At 38.9% G+C, this 24,114-nt stretch overlaps 2 protein-coding genes across 15 annotated transcripts in view; one reads left to right on the forward strand and one right to left on the reverse strand.

Moving 5' to 3' along the window:
- Window positions 1–23,528, forward strand: part of Fip1l1 (factor interacting with PAPOLA and CPSF1) — a 58,401-nt gene extending 34,873 nt beyond the window's left edge. For 4 of the 13 annotated variants that reach the window (XM_034509009.2, XM_034509007.2, XM_034509012.2 and 1 more), the window contains 5 exons: window positions 12,329–12,383; window positions 13,465–13,520; window positions 16,427–16,646; window positions 19,759–19,896; window positions 20,558–20,864. In XM_034509009.2, coding sequence (XP_034364900.1) covers window positions 12,329–12,383; window positions 13,465–13,520; window positions 16,427–16,646; window positions 19,759–19,896; window positions 20,558–20,705 — 617 coding nt within the window. In that variant the 3' untranslated portion in view covers window positions 20,706–20,864. Of the gene's footprint in view, window positions 1–10,378; window positions 10,406–12,328; window positions 12,384–13,464; window positions 13,521–16,426; window positions 16,647–19,758; window positions 19,897–20,557; window positions 21,733–21,977 lie in introns of those variants that run through there. The other 9 variants (XM_034509005.2, XM_034509011.2, XM_034509013.2 and 6 more) reach the window with 6 other exon arrangements.
- Lnx1 (ligand of numb-protein X 1) overlaps window positions 21,814–24,114 on the reverse strand; it is a 108,216-nt gene continuing 105,915 nt past the window's right edge. For both annotated transcript variants that reach the window (XM_034509001.2, XM_034509003.2), the window contains 2 exons: window positions 22,494–22,652; window positions 21,814–22,127 (listed from right to left, as the gene is read on the reverse strand). In XM_034509001.2, coding sequence (XP_034364892.1) covers window positions 21,992–22,127; window positions 22,494–22,652 — 295 coding nt within the window. In that variant the 3' untranslated portion in view covers window positions 21,814–21,991. The remainder of the gene's footprint in view (window positions 22,128–22,493; window positions 22,653–24,114) is intronic.

Consider the following 24,114-nt stretch of genomic DNA (forward strand, 5'->3'; position numbering starts at 1 on the left):
TGACTTGTATTGAAAAAAGATTTTAAAGTCACTTTTTGAATTAGAATAGGTTCAAAACAGTGATACCTTGTGGAACTGGAATCAGTCTGGTGGTCACTGTTTCTGTGTGATGGTTTCCATTGAGGAGATGACCGCTGAGTTCTGGGTATTTAATGTGTCTTTCTTTTAAACAAGAAGAATAAATCTTAATCACATTTTGTTAGTACTAACAGTAAAAACCAAATTAGTTTTTTTCTTACCAAATAAAGAAAAAAGTCTACAAGCAGTCTCCACAGATCTCCCCGTGGCCTTTCTCTGCTTCTTTCAGAAAGTTCTCAGTGCTTCATGCCTCTACCCAGCTTTTTACAGCACTGGCAGGTTGATTGAGACATAAATTCTATTCTTCCTAGGGAGAGTACCAACAGTAAATGGTGAACATTAGCTTTAGGTACTAGTCTTAAGTATGTGGAAACTTGCTCCCGAATTTTCCTTCTCATAGTAAAATGACTCCTTCCTGAAGACCCAGGGCTCCTACTCTGGGTTTGGGAGTGAGATGTCCCCTGTAAGGTACAGGTGTGATTGCAAAGTCCAGAGCCAGATCACTGCTTCCCCAATGCTTGTTCTGATTGACATACAGATGTCGCCTATTCCATCTGCTCTGTGTCCTTAGTGCTTTAGAGTCCTTTACTGTCACTTCAACTCTCAAATTAGATAGAAGTGGTGTGTGGCTTTAGAAAAATCTGTTACTTGGAATAGAGGAAAGTGCAGCATGACAGATGTTCCTCTCTCAGATGATGTCTCAGACCAATGGAGCACAGAACATTTCAAGTCCACTTACACTGAGCCTGTAACTCTTTAGTCCTGATGAGAATTAATCAGATGAAAGGGATTTAGGTGATTCATAATGAAGATATAAAGTGGTTCCTTAGTCTCTGAAAAAAAAAATAAGGTGTAAAAATAGTTACTTTTTTTAATATGTTCAACTTTACTGGTACTAAAGTTCTTGAAGTTTCTTTTTGAAAATTTTGAAATTTAAAAATCTTTTTAAACTTTTACTTTTAATCAACAAATATTATATTTGTTTATGGGGTGCAATGTGTTTTCATTTATGTATTTATATTATGGAATGGTTTTAAGCTTATTAACATACTTTAATCATTTCACATACTCAACATATTTTGTGGTGAGACTTCTTAAAATTTATCCATTCTTTAGTGATTCTAAGTTTAATTGTGTGTGTGTGTACGCACGCGCACGCTCGCACTCGTGTGTGCGTGTGTGTGTGTGTGTGTGTGTGTGTGTGTGCGCGCTCGCGCGCGCTCGCACAGACGTGCACAGTGATAAGAGGGACAGGCCCCTCTGGAGCTAGAGTTACATGCTGTTGTGAACTGCCTGATGTGGGTGCTGGGAGCTGAACTGAGATCCTCTGGAAGAGCAGTGTGTCCTCTTAACAGCTGAGGTATCACTTAGCCTCAAAGTCCACCCTTGTAGCTATTTTGAAATAAGTAGTTATGACTGACTGTAGTCACTGCTCTAGAGTAACTATCTAAGACTGAAATCTGCACACTGGTATACAGCATTTTCTGTTTCCTACTCTCTTCCCAGTTCGGCTCACTTCCATTCTGCTCTGCATCTCTGAGTTTGTCCCCTAGGTCTCCTGTGAGGTCATTCATTCAGGGTGGACTCCTTGTGTCTGTTTCGATTCTCCTAGCATGTTGTTTTCCAGATGCATGCAAATTTATGCAAGAAAATTTTTTTTTAAGTTCTTATTCACGAAGCAGTAGCCTCATAAGGCTAATTTTTTTATGTATATAAGACTTGTTGGCCAATGAAAGCAGTGAGGGAACAAGTATGAAGTAGTGAAGAATACTTTGCTACTATAGGATACTAGGAGACTATAGGATATTACTGATAGGCAATGGCATTATATGGAAATTTATTTTTTATCACATGGCAGAATTTCATTCCTTTGCCATATTACCCTTGTTTATACAATAATAATCTTAGGCTGGAAGGATGGGTCACTGTGTGGAGGCACTTGTTACTAATACTAATAAGCCCGAGGACCTGAATTTGATTCTCAGGATTCACATTTGAAGGGAGAGAACTGACCACTGATCCACATAACTACCACCCTGTCCCATACACAAAATAAAATGTAAAACACAATATTTATGTAACTGTCATAAAGATAGCAAGTCCTGAATAATATTTAGGTTATCTGTGACATTCTAATATATAGTACCATTTATTTTTCTGTAGATTAATTTAATTATATACTTAATGCTCAGCTCCCTGCTTTTTATCCATATTTAAGTACTATGTAATCATAACCATGGCATGATTGCTGTCTGGAGTTATCAGTTCATAATAGATTATTTGTTAGTTGAGACCATCTGAATTATGCCTTATTTTTACCATGGTGTGTCATTGTCAGGCATATAATGCATATCCGTCTGTCTCCCACAGTACAAGGCTTATGTACACTTGGCATTCCCTGAGCGTGTTAGCTGATTAAACTATAAATTAGCCATGTTTATGTTTCCGTTCTACAGGAGGTGACTTTCATATTGCCAGGTAGTACACTCCCTCAGCCTTGCACCACCTGAACTATGTGGCTGTGTAGGTACATACCAGCTAAACTGGAGCTGTATTTTCAGGTGCCATTTGCTGTATAGACCCACAGGCACACTGTCCTGTCACCACTCTAGTTTAAAGCACTGTAGGATCACAAACACCTCAGAAAGGAAGCTGTGTGGGGCAGGGTCCCATTAAGTATGCCTGTTGAAAGATACTTTGTATTTCTTAAACATGGTTTTTATGCTTTCTTTAGAGATTTTGAAACATAAAGGGGGGAAAACCCTTTTGAGACTTTCTTTAAATTTATTTTAATGTTAACTTTTCTTAAAATTAATTTTCTCAAAATGAAATAAACTAATGTCCATATTTTTTGGATGTTAATAGTTTTTTCTTAAGAAAATAGACTACATATCTAGATTTGTTTCAAACAGACCTAACTTGCACCTTTTATCACAGCATAACTATATTTTTAGTCATTCTCTGCTTTGGAAGTTAATATTTGTGCGCATCTCTATGTGGAGGTTTAGAGATCTGAGTCATGTGAGTGAGTATTCTTAAATAGCTCTTAAAATTATGACCTGAAAGGTCTGGAGAGATGGCTCAGCAGTTGAGAATACTGGCTGCTCTTGCAGAAGACCTGGTTTTGGTTCCCAGCACCCATGTGGTAGCTCACAACCATCTGTGACTCCAGTTCCAAGGTATCTGGTGCTCTCTTGTGACCTCCAGGGGCACTGGGTATACATATGGTATGCATGCATATACTTAGATGAAACACCCATACACATAATTAAATCTGAAAAAAATTTAAAACTAAGCTAACAGAAACAGTTCTCTTCCAAGACATGGTCTAATAGTTGTCAGGAGGTGTATCATTTCTCTTTTCTTCAGATATTCCTCTGAAGACATGTATGAACCTCCTCAGGAACACTAAGGGGTCAGAATACTTTGGATCATTATAGAATGAAAAGTAGAGGAGGCTACTTCAGACAATGACAGAAGAGACTTATTAGAATGCTCACGTGTTTAATATAACCACAGTAGTAGTAACTTGAAAACAAATAGTGATTACTCATGGCTTCTGTAATTAAAGATCTGTTCACTGTCTAATGAATCAAATTCTATTCTGTGAGATTGCTGCAGGAACACATTAGTGTAATTCCATGCTCTTCCAAGTAATAGTGGAACCACTGACCAGTATCTAATACATTGACTGCTTTCTTTCTTTTGAGTACATCCCATCTGTCAACTCCTTTTGTTTTAGAATGACACTTGAAGTGGATATTAGTGAGGCTTCAAAATGTAACCAATTAACTTGAAAACAGCAGACGAGCATGATGCCACACACTTCTGCTCTGTTCTCTTTGTTAACCAAGCTGACTTCCTAAGAAGGCTGAGTCACAGGATTGTGTAGATGCATAACAGCAGCGTAGAAGACTCTTTCCTTCCCCAGTGTGAAGTACAGAGGTCGGGAAACTTGTAAGAGCAGAATTAGATATTCTTTAATCCATTCAACTAAGGTGTCACTATCTACTGGGATTGCATTATCTTAATGCTTAACTGACAAGTTTGAAATAATTGAAAATTAGAATAAAATACTATAAAATTACAAGGATTGGCGTTATTGACTAGTTTATTTGGTATGTCCGTTATTGTTGTCACACATGAGTTCATTATTCTAACTAGTTGTGACTCATTTATTTAGTAGCATCACTGTACCTAAAACCTTCCCATCTCCCCATTTCTACCTTTTCAAGAGTAACTACATCTACCCCCAGCTGTTGGCCGTCTCGCTTGTACTTTCTCTGAGTTTGCCTTTTCTAGGTAGTCTATAGCGGAGTAATCTTATAATTCATCCAGCAGTGTTTAGCCTGATGATTTGTTTCTAAGACAGAAGAATTTGATGGTGGTGAACTAATTTTAGGGAAAGCTCATAAATTGACTCTTTTAAATGTTAATTAGCTTTAATGTTATATTTTGTTTTATATATATTTCATAGATATTAAAAGCTTAAGATGGGTTTTTAATGTCCTTTTTTATGTGGATGCTCAAATCACATCTGTGTGTAGGGGGCAGGTGCATACTTGCTTGCTTGTAATACTGTGCAGTGAGAGGTTAACTTCAGGTCTCTTTGTATTGTTCTCTGCCTTACTCTTTGAGGCAGTGTCTCTCACCTCTTACTGAATGAACCTGGAGCTTGAGCACCCTGCTAGGCTGGCTAGCCAGTAAAGCCCCTGGCATCTGTCTGTATGGTGTCCTCCTACCCCAGCCTACACTGCAAATGCAGCCTTTATGCTCCACTCTTACATGGCTGCAATCTCAGGTCATCGTGTTTGCACAGCAAGCACTCTAACCACCCACCCTGCCCTTAAAACAACATTTGGAAGGATCCCTATGTAATTGATGTTGATCTCAAACTTCTGGCAATCCTACTGCCTCAGACTCCCCAGGTGTTGAGATTTTAGGTATGAGTTCCACAACTAATAGTTTTTTTTTTCAATTTGTTTGTTTGTTTGTTTGGGTTTGTTGTTTTCTTTTTAAGATAGGGCCTGGGTAGCAAAGGATGGCTTTAAACTTGTGATCCTCTTGTTTCCACCTTCAGCGTGCTGATGTCTCAGATATGCCGAACCTTACTCCCAGTTTATGGGATTCTGGGGAGCAGATCCAAGCTTGTACAAGTATTGTACCAAGTGATCTATGTCCTCAGCCTGAACTGTTACGTTCAGTGTACAATTGGAACTGTAGTTTGTAGAACTTAGGTTATGGTTTTAACCTATCTGCTCTTCTTTTATTCTGTTCTTAAAGTAACATCATGAGTATAGAAGATCTGATTAAAATCAACTATAAGTTTTCTCTAAAGTATTGACATTTGTGGGATGGTGGTGGTTTAATCCCAGCACTTAGGAGGCAGATGCAGGTAGATCTCTGTGTTTGAGGCCAGCCTTGTTTACAGAGAGAGTTCCAGGACATCCAGGGCTACATGGAGAAACCCTGTTGTGAAATCCCACAAATAAATTAATAAAATAGTAGCATTTCTATCAATTATGTTTGAGTTGGAGATAGAATTTTATTTTCTCCAGGAATTAAATTTTATAAGTTTGATGACTGAGTGATTCTAAAAATACAAAGCCTTGTGCATTTTAACAGCTTTTTGAATAAGATATGCTGGAAACTCGATCATTTTTGGTGTCGTAGCATTTTAATACATTTATTTTACCATGACTTTGTTATGCAATTTAGTTGGTTTACTCATTTTAAAAAAACAATAGTTCGTAACATTCTGCAGTGTTCAGTGTGTGTGTGTGTGTGTGTGTGTATGTTTGTAAAGCATTTCTTTTAAATGATATTCAAAAAATTATGCACGTTTGACTTACTGTCTTTATCCAAGCCTCTGACTTTGGCTTAAAGTAGAAGCATGAGACTTCAAGTCAGGATTTTCTAACCTTATGTTATACTACTGATGGGATTTGGAATTAGAAGCAGGAAGCAGAACTCACGTAATGCTGCCAGTTTTCTATCTCTGTTATCTCTGTTTTGGACTTAAAAGATATGTGTGTATTATGTTCTCTATTACTACATTACAAACTATCCTAGAATCTAGTATCTTAAAATGGCATATTGTTTTTGTCTCAGTTAGGAATGTAACAGTAGCTTAGTCAGTTCTCTATTGAAGCTCTCTCTCAGACGTTGAAGTCATTTCTAAGGTTTAACTGAGTAAGTGTTCATCTCTAAGCTCACTCACTTGGATTAAAAGTTAGCTTTCTAGTTTTTAAAGATGTCTTTGTTTTAATTTTATGTCTATGGGGTTTTACATCATATATGCCACACCTGGTACCTGGTGAGATCAGACTAGAGTGTCAGATGCCCTGGAAGGGAATTACAGATGGCTGTGAGTCACCATGTGGGTGCTGGGGGCTAAGGGCCTCAGACACTGACTGCCGAGCCGTCTCTCTGGCCCTTTCTTCTTTGTTGGGCTTGAGTTCCTCCTTGGCTGTAGGTCTCCACATTTGAGGTAGCAGTAGAAAGAGTGCCAGCAAAACAGACATCTCTGCCTTTGTAGCCCAGTCATGGCTATGGCATTGTGTGTGTGTGGGGGGGGACGGGACTTGCTGGTTTTGTGTTGACTGTGTAATGATGTCCCTTTCACTTAGAAGAGAATCCAAATGCCAGAAATGTGTGAAGGCATTTGTGCCAGGAGAAGGAAATTATGGGACCCTGCTGCCTAGCATGTTTCTACAAATCACTGGTGAAAATTACTTACAGACAATTGTTGTTCAGGCTTTTTTTTTCTTTTCCTTTTTAAATGTGTGTCTTCAGAGTATTTTGTGGGAATTACTGGTATAGGTCATTTTTGTCGATGTTTTAAATGCTATTTAGTGGGAATACTGCCTCTCCGTTTGCTTCAGTTCTCTAGGTGAAATTTTAGGTCCCTCCCTGACCCCCTTTTATATTTAGGAAGAGTCAGGACATAATTGTATGTGTCTGTCCGTCTTTATCCCTTTATCCTGTAACTTCCCTCCTCATTTCTCCCAAGTGTCTGGCAGTAGTATAAATTGTCATTATATGTTCCTGTCATGTGTCAGCGCCTTTGTTTCATAACAGTTTGAAGTTGACTTTAGTTTTCAACTGTATACCTGACTCTCTCAAAAGTTTAAGATTAGAAGTGTGGGTCATAATCCAGTGTTTGGTCCAACCTGCAGAACAACCTCATCTGAGGAGTTTTGGGGAATGCAGTTTTGGTTTGTTTGTTTGTTTGCTTATTTGTTTGTTTATTTTTGCCTTGGATATTTTGAATGAAAAATTCTAGAATGTCCTAGCAGTCATAAACTGTAGGTGATTCTGATCAAGAAGTGCATAAATGAAAATGGATAATCACTTTGCTGAGGGTTTTTAATATACTATGGTTACAGAAGGTTTTCTAGGCAAGTAATTTTTTTTTTCAGATAATTAAATTAAGACTATAGTGTCAGTGGCTTTTAGTGTCAGCACTTGGATGTCAAATACAGGTAGGTATCTTTGAGTTCCAGGCTGGTCTGTTTCCCTAGAGAGTTTCAGGCTAGCCAGGTCTACATTGTTTCAAAGCAGAATAAGACAGACACCTGCAAATATGTATACATACATACATACATACATACATACATACATACATAAATAACAGAAGCAAAGTACTTGATTTGTATGTTTAAGTCTATTGGTGTTGTCCAGGGAAGAGAAAAAAGGGAATTTTGGAAGGAATTTTCTGTCACTCATTATTTTGTTTTTGTTTTTTAAAAAGTTAAATACTAGAGATCTTTAAGTTAAAATGTGAGTTTCCATTGTACTGTTTATTAATCTGCCTTAATTACTGCTTGGAAATGTTTTGGGTCATCAAGGAATTGGCTGTATGTTCCATCAGCTTTCTAGTCCTTTTCCACAAACAGTTGTTTACTCTGAAGTAAAATCTTACATAAATAAAGGTCTCCCTTGGAAAAGCCCGTTCTAGCATGCAGGCCTTCTGTTGTAGAGGCATAGTTTGAAAGACAACTGGATATAACATGGTTTTTTTTTAACTCTGTTCTTAGTTCCAGCTGATTTTTTTTTTTAATCTGTTCTAGGATATTACTATAGTAAGATTAAAATTAAAGGCAGATTATAATTGTTTTAGTTACAGTTCCTAATGCTGTGATAAAACACTGACCAAAAGCAGCATGAGGAGGAATGTGCTTACTAGGTTTCTACTTCCACACCACATTTCATCACCAAAGGAAGTCAGGGCAGGAGCCGAGGCAGACGACTTCACTGCTTTGTCCCCCTTCATTTGCTCAGCCTTCTTTCTGACACAGCTCAGGACCCTCTTCAGCGTTGTGCCCCACCCTACCCCACCATGAGCTGGGTCCTCCCACAGCAATCCTTGTTTAAGAAAATGTAGGACAGACTTGCCAGTCTTAGGGAGGTAAGTTCTCTGTTGAGGCTCTTGTGTCACTTCGATATAAAACTAACCAACATGGTAACTTTAGTGCCTTCTGTATTTGTTTTCACAGTTTAAATACTTTTGAGGACTAAGTTTTGAAGAACCTTGACTAGTAATTGTCGTCCCCCCCCCCTTTTTTTTTTTTTGCACAAATTCTCATTTTAGTAGGTTTAGCCAAAGTAGTGCTTGCTGCTACTCTAAACATGTTTAAGTAATGTTACTCAAGTGAAAGTAGCACAGAGAGGGAACTGGTCTAGCACTGGTCTACACATTAAAAACAGCACAAAAAAATTCATGTATTGAATGTGAAAACAGACTTGGATAGTAAGGTCCAGTAGAGTTATTTGTACTGTTGTAAAGAATAAATATATTTACCCTCTTCTCCCTCCCTTCTATCTTCCCTCATTTAACATTGCATTTGGGATTCTTGGTTTTCTGTTAGTTCAGTCCTTAGACTTGAATAGCATGAGAAGCATCAAGATAAAGCCTTGGGCAGATGTCTGCTGTGTGTTAGCTTGGTAGGCTGTGATTGCCATGGCTGCCTTCCATGCCTTTTCATTCTGCTGCTTCTGTAACCTTCCATTTCACAGTGTTTGACCAGGTACTTAAGTCTATGGTGCTTGGCCATGTGCTGTCTCATGAAAGCCTCACTCCAATAAAACATGTCTGCTAGAGCAGTTTAAATAAGCTAGCAGCAGCGTTCTCTGGTCAAGAAAACATTTGAAAGTGCTTCTGTTCACTTGCATGCAGCTAGTAAGTGAATTTGATTGCCCCTCCTTTGAGCTGCTAATTTTGAGGCTGTTTTAAAGATAGGATTTAACAAACTATTTGACAATGGAATTTATTATTATATAAAACTTTAAATGAAAAAGTTGTTTCAATTTTTTCTTGTTTGAGATCTTTTTTTTTTTTTTTTAACTAAAAGTAATTCCATTCTGCATGTTATACATTGGCTTTCATGTATTTCTTAAATTTTGGATTTGATTTTAAATGCTTAGTACCTAACAGGGACATTTGGCCAGTACAAACTTAGAATGATCATGTTTGAGTTTTTTGTTTGTTTGTTTGTTTTTGGTTTTTCGAGACAGGGTTTCTCTGTGTAGCCCTGGCTGTCCTGGAACTAACCCTGTAGACCAGGCTGGCCTCGAACTCAGAAATCCGCTTGCCTCTGCCTCCCAAGTGCTGGGATTAAAGGCGTGCGCCACCACCGCCCGGCTGGTTTATTTTTTAAAGGTTATAATGTTTACACATTATGGAGAGGGACTCAAATTTTATTTTGCTAGCACCTTTAAAAGGCAGTCATCCATGCTTACGTTAGTGTGTGTGTTTGTGTGTATGTGTGTATGTATGTGTCTGTCCATATAAGTTTCCTATAGCCTTTCTACTTACACAAATCAAAGTACTGACTATTGGCTCCTGGTGACAGCAGTGAAACAGCTTTCACACTTGAGTAGCCCTTTTCAGAAGTGGATGACAGCCTGACCCTTTTCTTCCCTGCAGGATTTCCACTAAAATGTTAAGCTAACAAAACCAGATTCTTGTGATCAAATTTAGTGAGCTTTTCAACGTTACGGAGTTTGATTTTGTGTATCACAAGTGTGCTTTTTTAAAGTGATGTGCCTTCTAACTTCATTTGTGATTCCAACTAGTGGGACAATCTTGTTATGAAGTTGTTAGCCTGGTTTTTCATCAGGGAAGTTGGATGCTGTACTTGAATTGTTGGTTTACAAGAAAACAGAGCTCGTCTCTTGAGTACTAAGCCAGGACCCTGAGTCAGGGCTTTTATTTCAAAGTTTGTTTTGGTGATGGCATAAAAACATAACAGGTTCTGAAATCCAGTTACTATATTAAATTTCATCACTTGTTTTTTAGGTATTCCAATAACTGTACCACCTCCAGGTAAAACTTTTTTCATGTTTTCTCCATCATTGTGAAATTTCAAGCTTATAGTTACAGGAGGGCCGGTGTTGATGTGGTTAGAATGTACAATAGCTCATGGGATTTCAAGGTCCTATTTTCAGCTCTGCCTTCGCTTCATTCCAGCACTAAGACAATTTCATTTTCTTAAACTTGTCTTACCCATTTCTATAGAAATAGAAATTCTCACCTTAACAGTTTGTGAGGAAAACAGTAGGTGATGTAAAGTAGACTCACTGTTTGGAAAGCCTTTTAGACCAATGCCTTTTATTGTATGTAAAAGTGATTTAGAGAGAAAAGAAACAGAATTTATCTTGACTTTATTGTAGTTTCTGATTGTTTACCCACTGTCATAATTCATTGTCATGAGAAAATATGTTCTAGACCACACAGCAATTGTATGGTTTAATAACTAGCCAAGCACTCGTTCTTAGAACGGTGATTAATTGGGCCTTGGGATGGTATAGTCATTAGGAGCCTTTGTGTAGCCCAGCCACGTCCTTTCCGTCTCAGTTACTTCTTACTGTCTAATGCTGCACATGGTGGAAAGTTTATCTACTGAGTTTAGTGTAAGATCAAGGAGCGTGAAGAAAGTCACTAGTGATTTTGCTGAGGAAAGTGGGTCTCAATTCAGAATGACCTGGATGAGCAGAAAATGAAGTTTAGACTGCAAAGGTTAGTGTGCATGTTTAGCTAGGAATCTAGTCACTGGCTGTGTGGATGTGGCTGAGGAGAGGCTGAGCAGAGGAAGTCTGAGGCACTGTTGTGTCTTTGTAGTCTGAAAGACAGTCTGGCTGTGAACCTGTGTCATGTAGGACATGGACTCGAGGACTACTGTTGTAACTGCTAAACCAGGGCTTGTCTTGATGTTGTTAGAGGTAGAGGCTAAGCCTGGACAGAGTGACAAGCATAGTAAACTTAAAATAGTTTGAAACAGGGCTAAAGATGGGTTTAATGAAGCTTTGAGAAGAATGAAAGAACTGGGTTCATGTCTCCAGAGAAAACTGAGACGGAGCCATTCAATCATCAGGGAAATCACCAATAGTAGAAGACAGTTGGGGTACAGTATGGACTTGTCTTCATCAGGATGTGAACCTGAGGGCAAAGGATTGAAACTGCTGAATTTGATACATTTCCTAATAGTGCAGTTGTTAAAACCTGGGGGAAAAATAGGTCTCTTGAGTTGCAGAACTGTAAAGTCTGGCTTGGCTTGCAGCGCTGTGTCATACTCTGAAAGTATAGAGGAGATGACATGCTGAGTGAGGCCCCTTTTAGTCGTGTTGGTCTGTGGGTTTCTTATAGTGATTGAGAGTGCTGGCGCACAAGACAAAGGTGCAGATTGGTTGCCTCCAGACTAACCAGAAATTCCATTGTGTGCCTTGCTTTGAAAAGTAGTCCACTGTGTTATTTAAAGAACATTTCATGGCAGATGTTCTTGCTATGAACACATATATTTATTGGCTAGATTTTATTTACAAATTACATGTGTTAAAGAAATTTCTATAAATCTGAAACTCAGAATATTTTTAAATGAGGTAAATGCTATTTTATTTGTGTTTCTTCAAAACATAATCTGATGGCAACACTGCTACTGTATATTTTATATGGAAAAGGTAAGGCACTGAGACTAACTTTCTTAGACACACAAAATGGGCTGTGTGTGGTGCTGAAAATAAGACCGAGTGTCCTGACAGTTTGTGCTCTGTGTGTTAGACCAGACTGTTAATTAACAACGTTACTGCTCTAAAAAACTGTTTATAAGTTTCAGCTTTATTTTTTCCTGTTCGTTATGACGTAGAGAAGCACGTTTGTGTCCTCAGAAATATTAATGATACTCAGCAACTGCTCACTCTCAGTAAGACATATGCATCCTGTTCATATCATATCTTTGGTTGAATGTTTCAGGTTTCCCCCCTCCACCAGGCGCTCCTCCTCCATCTCTTATACCGACAATAGAAAGGTAAAGCAGTGTGGTTCTCTGAGATGTTGATCATTGATAGCCTTGCAGCAGAACCTTACAAATAGGTTTTTGCATGTATTTTCTAATAGAGCACCTGTCCATGCATAAGTTTAATCTGTATTAATTACTTTTATCGAACTATAGCCTAATATTAAAACAGGGAAAAGAAAATAAAAATAGTTAGAAATTATTAATAATGAATTATCTATTAGAAAAGGGAAAGAACAACTCTTACTATACCTTAATAAAAAGAAAAGCTGTTTTCTTTGTGCTACCCTGGTGCATCTCTACTTCCTTATGGAACAACCGAGCTGTCCCCTAAGGCAATGACCTTATTTTCTCATGTCTTGCACTTAATTTTCTTAGCCTCCTGTATTTAAGAATATTCCCCCAACTACTATTGTGTTTAAACCCCCTTAGGATTTCACATCAGTGTTGCCAGCTTAGTGTCTCTCTAGAATTCACTGTGAAGATTAGAATGGCACACATCTCAGCAGGCAAAACTCGCTAGTAAATGGGGCTATTCCATTACTACACTCCGAGTGGAGGTGGTCTAAAAACTAATAGTCAAATTATGTAAAAGCAAAGGGAAACCGGGCTCACTTAGGATGGTGGCACCAAGCCATCCATGTAGTTTTCAAAGTGCTGCTTCAGAAAGCAAATTGTGAGAGGTGAGGATTTTGTTTTCATTACCTTCTTGTTAAATACACACTAGTTTCTCATTCAGAATGTTCTATCTAAAGTACTAATTACTGATGATTTATAACTAATTTAGAGCCATTAAAATCAAATTTTTAAGAAAGTTTTAAACCTCAAACATTTCTTAGTCTCAGATTTTCCCTGTCTGTCTCACTGAGCAAACTGAAATTGATTGCATGAGTCAGGCTTAACTACCAGCAGGTAGTTACTGGGTCTGAGGGTTTTGAGGCAAAAAAGTCCATGTTATCATATTAAAAAATAGCAAGACCTTGTAACAAATTTTCACACTTAAATGTTGCCTTGTTCTCTTTTTGGGTCCACTGAACTATTAAGGTTGAGCTCGCATTTGCATCAGATATAAAGATTATTCTTTCCTCCACAGTGGCCATTCCTCTGGGTACGACAGCCGTTCTGCACGAGCATTTCCCTATGGCAATGGTAAGTTACCACCCAGATCCACTGTGAATCAGCAGAGTACACCTTGGTAAAGACATAGAAACATGTTTTCATGGGTTAGTTAGCCAAGTAACTAAGAAACAGCAATTGAAAGAATTAAGTCTGTATATCTGTCAGACTGCTTCAGAAAAAATATTTTATCAGTTGATGTTTTGGAAACACTGTGGCACAGTATAAGTATCGAGAGTTGAGCTTTTCCTGAAGCTGTTTAGGATTTCTCTCAGTCTCCGTGTCCGTGGGTCCTGGCATCCAGGTAACCTTAGTCTTTTTTCTTTCTTTTTGTTCTTTTTTTGTAAGCTATGTTTATTTCACAGTCATCCACCCATACCGCCTGCCTTTCTTTTTTCTCTTTTAACAATTTATGCACACCAAAGGCTTCTGATGCTCCTTTATTTACTTTAAAATGCTGTACATTGTACTAACTTATGAGTGTGGTGAGTTATAATGGTTATTCTGATTAAATTCATTTGTCAATAGGGAGATAACCAGTGACTGGACAGAAAAGAAGCTAACTTGAGAATTGAAGGAGAGGAGTCTCGTAACTCAGAGTAGAACAGTGGGTGACAGCAGGTATGCTGTTCAGGGCGTGGAGGAAGGGCACGCCACAACTTAGGAACTGCAGGTGTGCTGGGACTGGACCTAGAGAACTTCCGGCAGCATAGGCTTACTTTGGAGATGGAGCAGTCAGGTTTCCAGACTGGCACAATAAAGCAAGTGTGATGAGACACATTAGAGGCAGCTTTTTATTTCCCCGGCATAGGAAAGTAATGTTTGTTTATATTAATGCTTTATAAATGTTCAGGAATGTGTTTCAAGGAGCATATGGCCCTTAATTTTACAAGTGTTTTTTTGTTGTTGTGGTTCCATGATAAAATGTATGAGCGTGTGAGGGAGGGCCTGGGTTCAATCCCCACTGCTGAAAGGATGATGAAATAAAGCCAATAATAAAGGAAAGAGCTAGCGGTGGGTCTCCAGGCTAATGGTCTCCCATGGGCAATTTCCATTCTTAGAAAAGAGAGCGAGAGATGTGCCTGAGCCTTTGTGGATTTGACTTCCTGCTTGTGAGCATATGGGAGAGGGTAGAGACCTTTTCTTAGATAGTGGCTGCTCAGTTGCCTTCACCTCATCATCACTCACGGGACCTGTGTTTCAGAGTAGCATGTTCTGGTCTCTCTACAGCACTAATCCAGAGGTGAACATTCTGATGTCCTGCTTCCTCCATTGAAGGTGGAAGAAATATTAATGGACTTAAAAGGCATTTCTGTGGTAGAGTATGTCCTGGTGCCATGCCTAGTCATTAAACTGAAAGTAAAACATTCCCCTAAGGCTATGGGATTGCCTTGAGGCTCCTGTCCTGCTCTTGGCCAAGAGTCCCAGTGCTAGCCACCATTTTCAGTCTCCAGCGGGGTAGAAGCTCCCTCCCTCTTCTGTACCCTGTAGCAATACAAACTCATCGTTGAATCATGGGCTCAGTGGTTGCCTGTGCTTGGATCTTGGGTCCAGCATAACCTTGGATGAATTAAATTTTTTTTCCTCATGTAAACTGGGGCTAGAGTTCAATTTTAGCACAGCACCTACAATGTGTCAGCATCCCCTAAGCTTCACTCATTGAATCCGCGTGTTTGGGTTTTACCTGTTTTATGGCATTTGGAGTTTCTATCACTCTGTCCCATGTGTTTGCTTCAGTACAGGTGAAACAGTGACTAGCCCATGTCAGAGAGTACTGCCTTGTAGAGTTGTTTTTAAATGCCTAATTAAGAGCTCAACTTTTTTCTCAGAGTACCAGGTGTTTGTTTTTCCTGTTAGGAAGCAGGAATCTCCCACTTCTCTGCCTGTATAGCTCCCAACTTTCCTCCCAGGGACAAACCTTTAATTAAGAGTGAATTATAAAAATTAGGAAAGGCGAGGAAGAGCATCTCCTTATCTTAGCCAAATGGACGTTTACAATAAAGACAGCAGACAGAGCTTCTTTGCTGTTTTGTTTTACCTTCATTTTGTTTATTTTAAAATTTATAATTCATCCTTGTACCCCTGAGCAACATAAAATAATAACTGTTCTGGATATGATCTGAAGACTGCTTATGAAGTGAGACCCAATTTAAAAATAAGTTTTTTAAGACTATTAGGAGACAAGCTTTTTTTTTTTCATCATTATTTTGGCTCACAGATTTAAAGGTTCACATCCATAACTTATACAAACCCATGACTCTTAAGCCTGTGTGCTGGTGGTGTGTAATGAAGCCATACCATTCACCTTCTGGCCAGGACAGAAACAAGTGAAAAAAGAAATTTTTGACCCATAATCCTCCTGGAGAGCATGCTCCCTATGACCCAGAACTTCATATAGGCTGTTTCTCTGTTTAAAGAAATATTTAAAATTTATTTTATTTTTTGAGTATAAGTGTTTTGCCTGTATGTATCAACCACAAGCATCCTTGGTGCCCATGGAAAGTCAGATCCTCTGGAACTGGAGTTCAGATGGTTGTGAGCTGCCACTTGGGTGCTGGAAATCAAACTTGGATCCTCTGGAATAGTAGCCAATGCTCAGAACGCCTTCATCTTCATGAAGCCATTCCTCTCAAATCCTTTTCCCATGCGTCCGTCTTATATCTTGTATTCAAAACATGGACTTTTATAAAAGACCACATACACACACGCTTTGCTTACATGTATATCTCTGTACCGTGTATGCAGTGCTCACGGATACCAGAAAGTGTCAACCGATCCCCCTAGAACTGGAATTACAGACACTGCCCTGTGGGTGCTGGGGAGTGGACAGTATCTTCTTGTTTCTGGTTTTGATATTGGAAAGTTTGTGGTTTCTTATTCTTGGCAAATAGAATAGAATACTGAGCACCATACCTGTTTTAATGTGCTTTTTCCTTTAGTTGCCTTTCCCCACCTTACCAGTTCCGCTCCTTCATGGCCTAGCCTTGTGGACACCACCAAGCAGTGGGACTATTATGCACGGAGAGAAAAAGATCGAGATCGAGACCGAGACAGAGAGCGAGACAGAGAGCGAGAGCGAGACCGGGACAGGGAACGGGAGCGCACGCGGGAGCGAGAGCGGGAGCGGGACCACAGCCCCACCCCAAGTGTCTTCAACAGGTCTGTGGGGGTGGGGGGCAGGGCGGTGAGCACACTTTAGTTCACTCAGTTTTGTTTGATGTGAGGAGATGGATTCCAGTTCACTGGGAAAGGAGCACTCGAGGTATGGTTAGAAACACCATTTTGAAATCATACTCAGTTTGTTCTTGAGGATATGAAGCACTGTAAATAGCAATTTTCAAACCATGTTGTTCACTTGGCCCTGAAAGGAATTTTATATCCCTTCATTGATTTCTGTCTTGTCACCTATACATAATTTCTTAATGATTGATTATGGTTAGGCAGCATGGAGAATCGTGTACCATCAGAGCCCTGCTCTCTCTCTCATGCTAGTCTCTCCATCCTGCTTTACATAAACGTTTCATTAATTAGTTGGTAATTCATATACATTCCTAATGTATATTTTAAAACAAAATTGTCACTTTATGTATTGTGAGTTAATAATAGTGATTTACTGAGTGTCCCATCTATTTTTTTAATGTTTCATTCATGTGAATGACATTTGGAGTCCTGTTCTAAGCCAGAAATAGTGCTGTATCCTAAAATGCATAAATATTCATATATTGGCTTTACACATTAGATTCATAGCACTGTTAAGCTGATTTCAGTCAAAGAATGTATGGCAAAGAACTGGAAAAGATGATGAGAATACCTTTTTCCCCACCCAGTTTGCTCATGACTTAACACATAGTAGGTAATTAATACAATGTTATTGATCAAATAGGAAATGACGGTGTGGCATATGCATGTGAATGAGATTTACAGTGCTGGCCACAGCCACTGACGTGCGCAGTTCTGCTTGAGTTCAAGGGTAGGAGTTTTTTTCAGGAAGCTGACTAGTTTCTAATGTGGTTGAAATGTACCTTTGAAGTGGCATATTTTCTATAAAATGTGTCATAGTCGACAGTCTTAGTGCTTACACATACAGGGGCTACTGAGTTTCTGCTAAACTGGAAAATGTTAGTGGTTAAGCCATGCTTTCATTTTCAGGTTGCTGAGTTTTAGGGCCTTACTTAAATTTTAGGAAAAGCTTAAGGCCAGAAAAACAAAAGGTAGAGTGATTCTATGTTCTGACTTGTCCTAGGAAAATTGTACTGGGAAATAAAATCTGTTTGTTTCTAAAGACTGACAAAAATATTCGAAAAGCAAAACATATATAATATGTGCTACATTACAAATTACAGGGTCACTGTTTTGAAAATTAGAGAGCAGTTTTAACATCTGTTTTTAAGGCAGTTTAATTGAGGGCCAGAAAGAAGGCTGGTTACTATAGGATGTTAGAAAACGTGCTTTAATGAGTTCCAGGCCTGGAGCAACCTTTGCACTGTGGTGTGTATCAGCAGAGGATGGGGCGTTGCTGCTGTGTTCATGGAGAGCCAACTCCTCAGCAGTCTGTTGTTGATATGACTGCCTACAGCATTCAAGGGAAATTGGCTCTAGAGCAAAGCGGGGAAAGGAAGGCTACGCATGCATGATGAAATTGTGAAGTAACTGGCCTTTGTTATTTTGTGCAAGCTTAGTTGGAGTCATTACAAAGAAAACCTCATTAGTTGATGGAGTTAATTGTAATATTCATTTGTCACTGTTCTGGTTTGTTTTACTTTGGAGAGAATTATTAGAGGCCCAGAAACCTTTATAGGAAGTGGTCTGCTTCTGAAAATGTAAGCACTTAAATTTCTTGAAAAATTCCATGTATTTATAATGTGCTGTGTGCACATGCTCGTCCCCTAGCGCCTCTTAAAGCTCAAAAGACAACTTGCAAGGAGTCAGTTCAATTGTTCGACAGTTTGGAAACTGGGGATCAAACTTAGGTTGCCAGGCTTGGCAGCAAGTACCTTTTCCCACTGAGCTATCCAGTCAGGGCAAGAACTGATTGCTTACTCTCACACCAAGCACTTTAGCAACATTACTGTTGGTTTCATGGAAACCTTGAAAAAGGTGGTCAGTTACATAGAAACCTAGAGATTTAAAGGAGTGAAGTTCTAGCATTCCCAGTGGCACAAGCTTAGAACGTGCTGTGTATTTGTTCGTGTACACGCTGCCACTCTGCACTGCCTGTCAATAACATGCTCCTTAGGGAAAAACATGTTTTTAGAAAACATTTTGCAGTCTTAATATATCCCAGGTCATTATTTGGGCAGCAGTGTGTTCTGGTATTAAATATCATTACTGCCCGCCCCTTTTGCTAGGTGCTCACGGGTTAGTCTGTTCTGTACAGCTCATGCTTTCCCCGAGCCTGGGAATTCCAGGCAGACTCTTGAGTATCTTGTTACTACATGTAAATTCTGAATTATTTTTATTGAACATTTTTTAAAACTAAAACTTTTGACAGTATTCTAAAAGATGTTTATTTTAAATAAACAGAATTGTCTGATACTAGGTTTTAAAATCTTGACTTTTGTGTCAAATACAAAATGGAAAAAGCCAGGCAAGGTAGTACATGTGTGTAATCCCCAGAAAATAGAGCTGTAATTTGTATCCATGCATTTGAAGTTTTTAGCCACATGTCGTCTTTCACACACACATAGGCAGGGGACAGAGCTAGGTGTGGGTGAAGTAGCAGGTGTACAGGTTGCGTGGTCTGTGGGAAGCAGCTGTTTTGGCTCTCTTCCCTTCGTGGTTATTCTTCTGCACTTGGTGGAATTTGTACTGTGTCTGCTGGTAAAAAGCAAACACTTAAAAAATTTTTTAACCTCTTTTGTTTGCCTTCTACTGTAGAAGCCACTGTGAGCCATATACTCTTGGAGTCTTTAATACATGGCCAGTGCTTTGCAGATAAGATTCTTCCCCCATATATCTGAGACATATAAATACATATAATTATAAAATGAGAGCAAAAAGAAATATCTGTTGATTAAAATTTAAATCAACTGCAGGTCTCCCTTTTCCAGAAATAAAATGTGACATAATATGAAGCCTCTGTCATTAAAACAGATATAATAGGATGCCATTATTTGAGTGCACTGCCTTCTTAAGTTAGATGTGTCACTGATCTGTGGCTAGGTTCAGCAAATGCAAGTTAACGTGCTGGCTTCTGTTGGGCTTCAGAAGCTCTTCCTTTTCAGTCAGCTAAATTATAGTCCTGGAATCGGTGTTTGCACTTGCATTGCAGTGATGAAGAACGATACAGATACAGGGAGTATGCAGAGAGAGGCTATGAGCGCCATAGAGCTAGTCGGGAGAAAGAAGAGCGGCACCGAGAACGACGGCACAGAGAGAAGGAGGAAACAAGACACAAGTCCTCCCGCAGGTTTGCTCTTTCAGTAGTGACCCAGTTCCAAATAGCTAACTGTAGACTATCCCTAATGAAAGACCGAGAACAGCCATGTGCAGACTATCCCTAACTGAAAGACCAAGAACAGCCATGTGCAGCTCCTTCCTTATGAGCATCAAAACAATTGTTAAATCTAACAAGGTTGCATTTCTTTTAATATCTTCCAGACAAAATTAGCATGGGATAAAAATAAGATGTCTGGGCAGTTTTTGTTTTACATTATCTATTTGATAGAGGGGAATTTGGGCATATGATGCAATCTTTATAATAAAATATTAAAATGCTATGTTGACTTAAGGAAAAAATTTGGGGCCTGTGGTTTTAAAATAAATTAGAATCAATTTTAATTAATGTCTATTGTGTCTGAAAATTCACCCTATAAAATAGTATTTCCTGTTCCAGTTGTAAAGACTCTCAGAAAAAGAGTTGCAGAAAGTCTTTCAGAATGAAGAAGTGGGTCCTGAAAATCTGGGATGGTATGGGTGAAGACAACCCCCAAATGTAATCTATGTGTAAAGTCCCATGCAGAATAACTCCGAGATCAGAAAACAAGTTTTTCCCAAATCCAGGCTCACATTGATTGGCTAGAGCAGACTGATTTTGTCCCCACTATTAAACACAATTCCTTTTCTTGCAGTAATAGTAGACGCCGTCATGAAAGTGAAGAAGGGGACAGCCACAGAAGACACAAACACAAAAAGTCTAAAAGAAGCAAAGAAGGAAAAGAGGCTGGCAGCGAGCCTGTTCCCGAACAGGAGAGCGCCGAAGCCACACCTGCTGAGTAGGCTCCACCTCTTGTGTACGTCAGTCCCAGAAATAGATGCTATAAATCTCCTTATTTTTCTGGATAATGTTTAAGAAATATACCTTTAATCTTGTTCTGTTAGAATGAAACGTTAACTTTTTCTTTTCCAAAATAAAAGTGTGCATTTTTTGTGTGTTAAGTTAAAAATCTTTGTCTTGTAATATTTAAAAAATAAAAGACAAAAATTACTTTATATCTAAGAAAGTAATGTGAATAAGTCAGCAGGGGATTGAGAGCTAAGGTTGGCCATGTGTACACAGTATGGTGAAGGTCAAGGACTCGTGGAGGCTAGCTTTGTTAGTGGGATACTGTTGCAAAGAGGTGCTGTGCTGCAGACCCCCTCCTGAAGTGAAGCCAACTTTGTCTTTTGTGACATTCCTGCATCTTCAAGAACTTGGACACATTCTTCTTATCACAGTTTTTGATAGCAGTTTTCAGTGTTCTGAATTTGGGTCCATAGTAACTAAATGGACTATTTGTATACCTGAATTCATAAATGGTATGAGGCCTTTGGGTGGTCCGTCCCTATGATGTAACTGTGTGCTTCCTGGCAGGCACTTGAACTTGACTGGCACAGCATCAGGACCACTTCACGGCCATCTGTTTGAGCAAGGGTCAAGGTGCTCTGGCTGCTGTGAATATGTTTTCCCAGGCTCAGTGGTAGTGTAGAACATGGGGTATTTTTTACACCATATCCATATCAAGGATAAAAATAAACTCAGCAACAGTAGTGTTAGATCAGTTATTTCTTACTAAAACCAGAACACAGGATAAAATGTGGACTAAGACTGAGAGGGGGTTCCAGAGCAGCAGTGGGACCAGGACGTGGCGTGTGAAAAGATGAGGCAGTTGGAGCCACCAGTAAGAGATCGCCTGTCGCTTAGAAGATGCTCATTTCTTGTTTAAATCCTCTGCCGTTAAATGTAAATGCCCACAATGTGCTCTGTCTTTAGCTTTACTTATACCATATTTGTAATTGACTTGAATTAAGTGTGGCGTACAAACCATGTAAGTTTTTATGGGCTTTTTATTGAATAAAAAATATAAACTTAAAAGAGTTGGAATGATGAGAAATCCTCCACACCAAATAAAAATCATCATTAGTTTTTATTTTTGCGAACATTCTCTGAGGTGTAACTTGTTTTCATAAGTCATACTTTTTCTGGCATTTTTTACAGTATATTCTTTAAATATAAAAATTGACAAATTAAATACAATTTTTACCTAGCCTATCTGTGATTTTTTTTTTAAGATCCATCGTTGATTTTATAAAAAAGTACCAGGCCAAGAAGCAATGGTGAGAGTGATTCTCCCTTTAAGTTCTTTGAGCATCCTTGCCAAGCAAGCGTGGACCATGCCCGACGTACTTCTACCGTTGACAGCGAGAAGAATGTCACCACATCTAAAAAAAACCAAACAAACAAACAAACAAACCACAGCATTGTGATCAGAACTACTTCATGGACTTGGGTGGTAGTCCTAAAGTTTGCCATATTTGTCCATTTTAATCCTGATCTGATTTTCCTTCTTCACGTAAATTCTCCAAGCTCCACCCAGCTTGTGTTAGAAGGTATAGTAGTAGATAGGAATTTGCAAGGCCGGACCAAGGACCATAGTTGTGGATTTCTTCCTGCCTAACTAGTACACTCATGTTTCAATTTCTCACTCTTTAGGAAAGTATAACCTATGTTATCGTTCAAGTGGGGCCAAGTTTTTACATGCAGAAAACATAATACTTGAATATTATTTTTTGCTAAGTAATCATTACCTAATTCTTCCATCATTGTATGCGGGTGTTCCTTCAACGATGGATTTGATAAAAAACGGTTTGTTACCACTGTATTCTTCATAACCTCCCACAATGCAGAAACCCAGACTTCCAGCTGTGTTCCTTCGCAGTATCACATCTTTACAGTTATATAAGTACCTGAAATAGAATGTGATTAGTGTATGTACAGTTGAGTTTACTAGTTGTGACTTCTCTCAGTTTTTGGGGGGACACTTTGAAAATGAAAAATACTGCATATGTCTCCCTCAGAAATGACAGCAACTTTTTATGCTCTTAGTTTTTGAATTGATCTCTCTTTTCCATAGCAGAATACCCTTTCAACAAAAGGACTTAGTACCATGTTCTATTCATGTCTCTGCTGAGGAAAATGGCCAAGGACACAGTAATGCATGAGCCAAAAGTTGGATGTGTCTCAGTACTTCTAATGATAACCCACAGTGGAACATACTGAGGGAATATAATTTCTATATACTTGGGGGCTTACATGATTTTTAAAGAAGACAAATATTCTCTGACTTAGCGATTAATTGCAAGGACAATAATTTTAACTCATGCTAATGCACTCCATTATGTTGTCGACTTTCTATTGACCCTTAGAAAATACTGGTTTATACTCACACAAACTTAGAGAAGACTGTACACAAAGTGAATGGAAACTGGGCCAAAAATAGTGGAGCAGTCGTTGTAGGAAAAGAACATGGCATAGCTGCAGCAGAGAGTACAGAGGAAAGGCAGGAGGAGCACAGCTGGCCTGAGAACCAGCACAGCCTTCAGCTAGGATAGTCCAGGCCGTCCGAGCTAAGTGCAAGCAGCTGCGTTACAGTAGACAGTGTGTTGGAAGATGAGGTTGCTCTAGGACCCCTTGTCTACCACATGTGTATCTATGGTCTAGGAACTGCTTTTGACTGGAAGACTGTTTTTATGTTGGTAGAAATGAAGATGTTTTGTTTCTAGACTGTACCTTAAAATAATCAGTTGCTTTTTGATAATAAAAATGATCTTGTGAAATGTTAAGCAATGAAGTTTGATTACTACACTGATTGCTGAGCCTTCTTGTCATTTAACAACTGTGATGGCTAATACAATAGCCTATTTTATACTATTCCTTTCATTTGAAATAAGCCCATTTTTTTTTTGTTTTGTTTTAAAGGTATTGAGGTACATCATGTACAAGATTTTCCTTCATTGAAATGCTTAAGAAAAAAACAAATTTCACTTAGTGACAACTCCTTTCTACTCTTAAGTACTTGTCTTAACTCCCACAAACCTTTGTGAGCAGCACACACATCCTGTGGGAGCTGCGGTGTGTGTACTAGATGCCACACTGTTTATTCAGATTTATCTGACTATAGAAAAAGCATCACACATTCCCACCTTGGTTGATATGTGCTCCCCCCCTTTTGGGGGTGGGTAGGAAAGTAGTAATTAAATAATTCTGTCCAGAGGTATGAGCCTCTTCCGTCCTAACACTTTAGAACATATAAACGTAACTAGGTATGTGGAACAGTCTCTGAAACTGAAATGCTTCTCAGTCTTTGGACCATTGGGGGGGGGCTTGTTTTGTGTGTTTTTTTGTTTTTATTTTTTCGGTAAGTACTTC

This window comes from Arvicanthis niloticus, chromosome 7, assembly GCF_011762505.2.
Source record: "Arvicanthis niloticus isolate mArvNil1 chromosome 7, mArvNil1.pat.X, whole genome shotgun sequence".
Lineage (NCBI taxonomy): Eukaryota > Metazoa > Chordata > Mammalia > Rodentia > Muridae > Arvicanthis > Arvicanthis niloticus.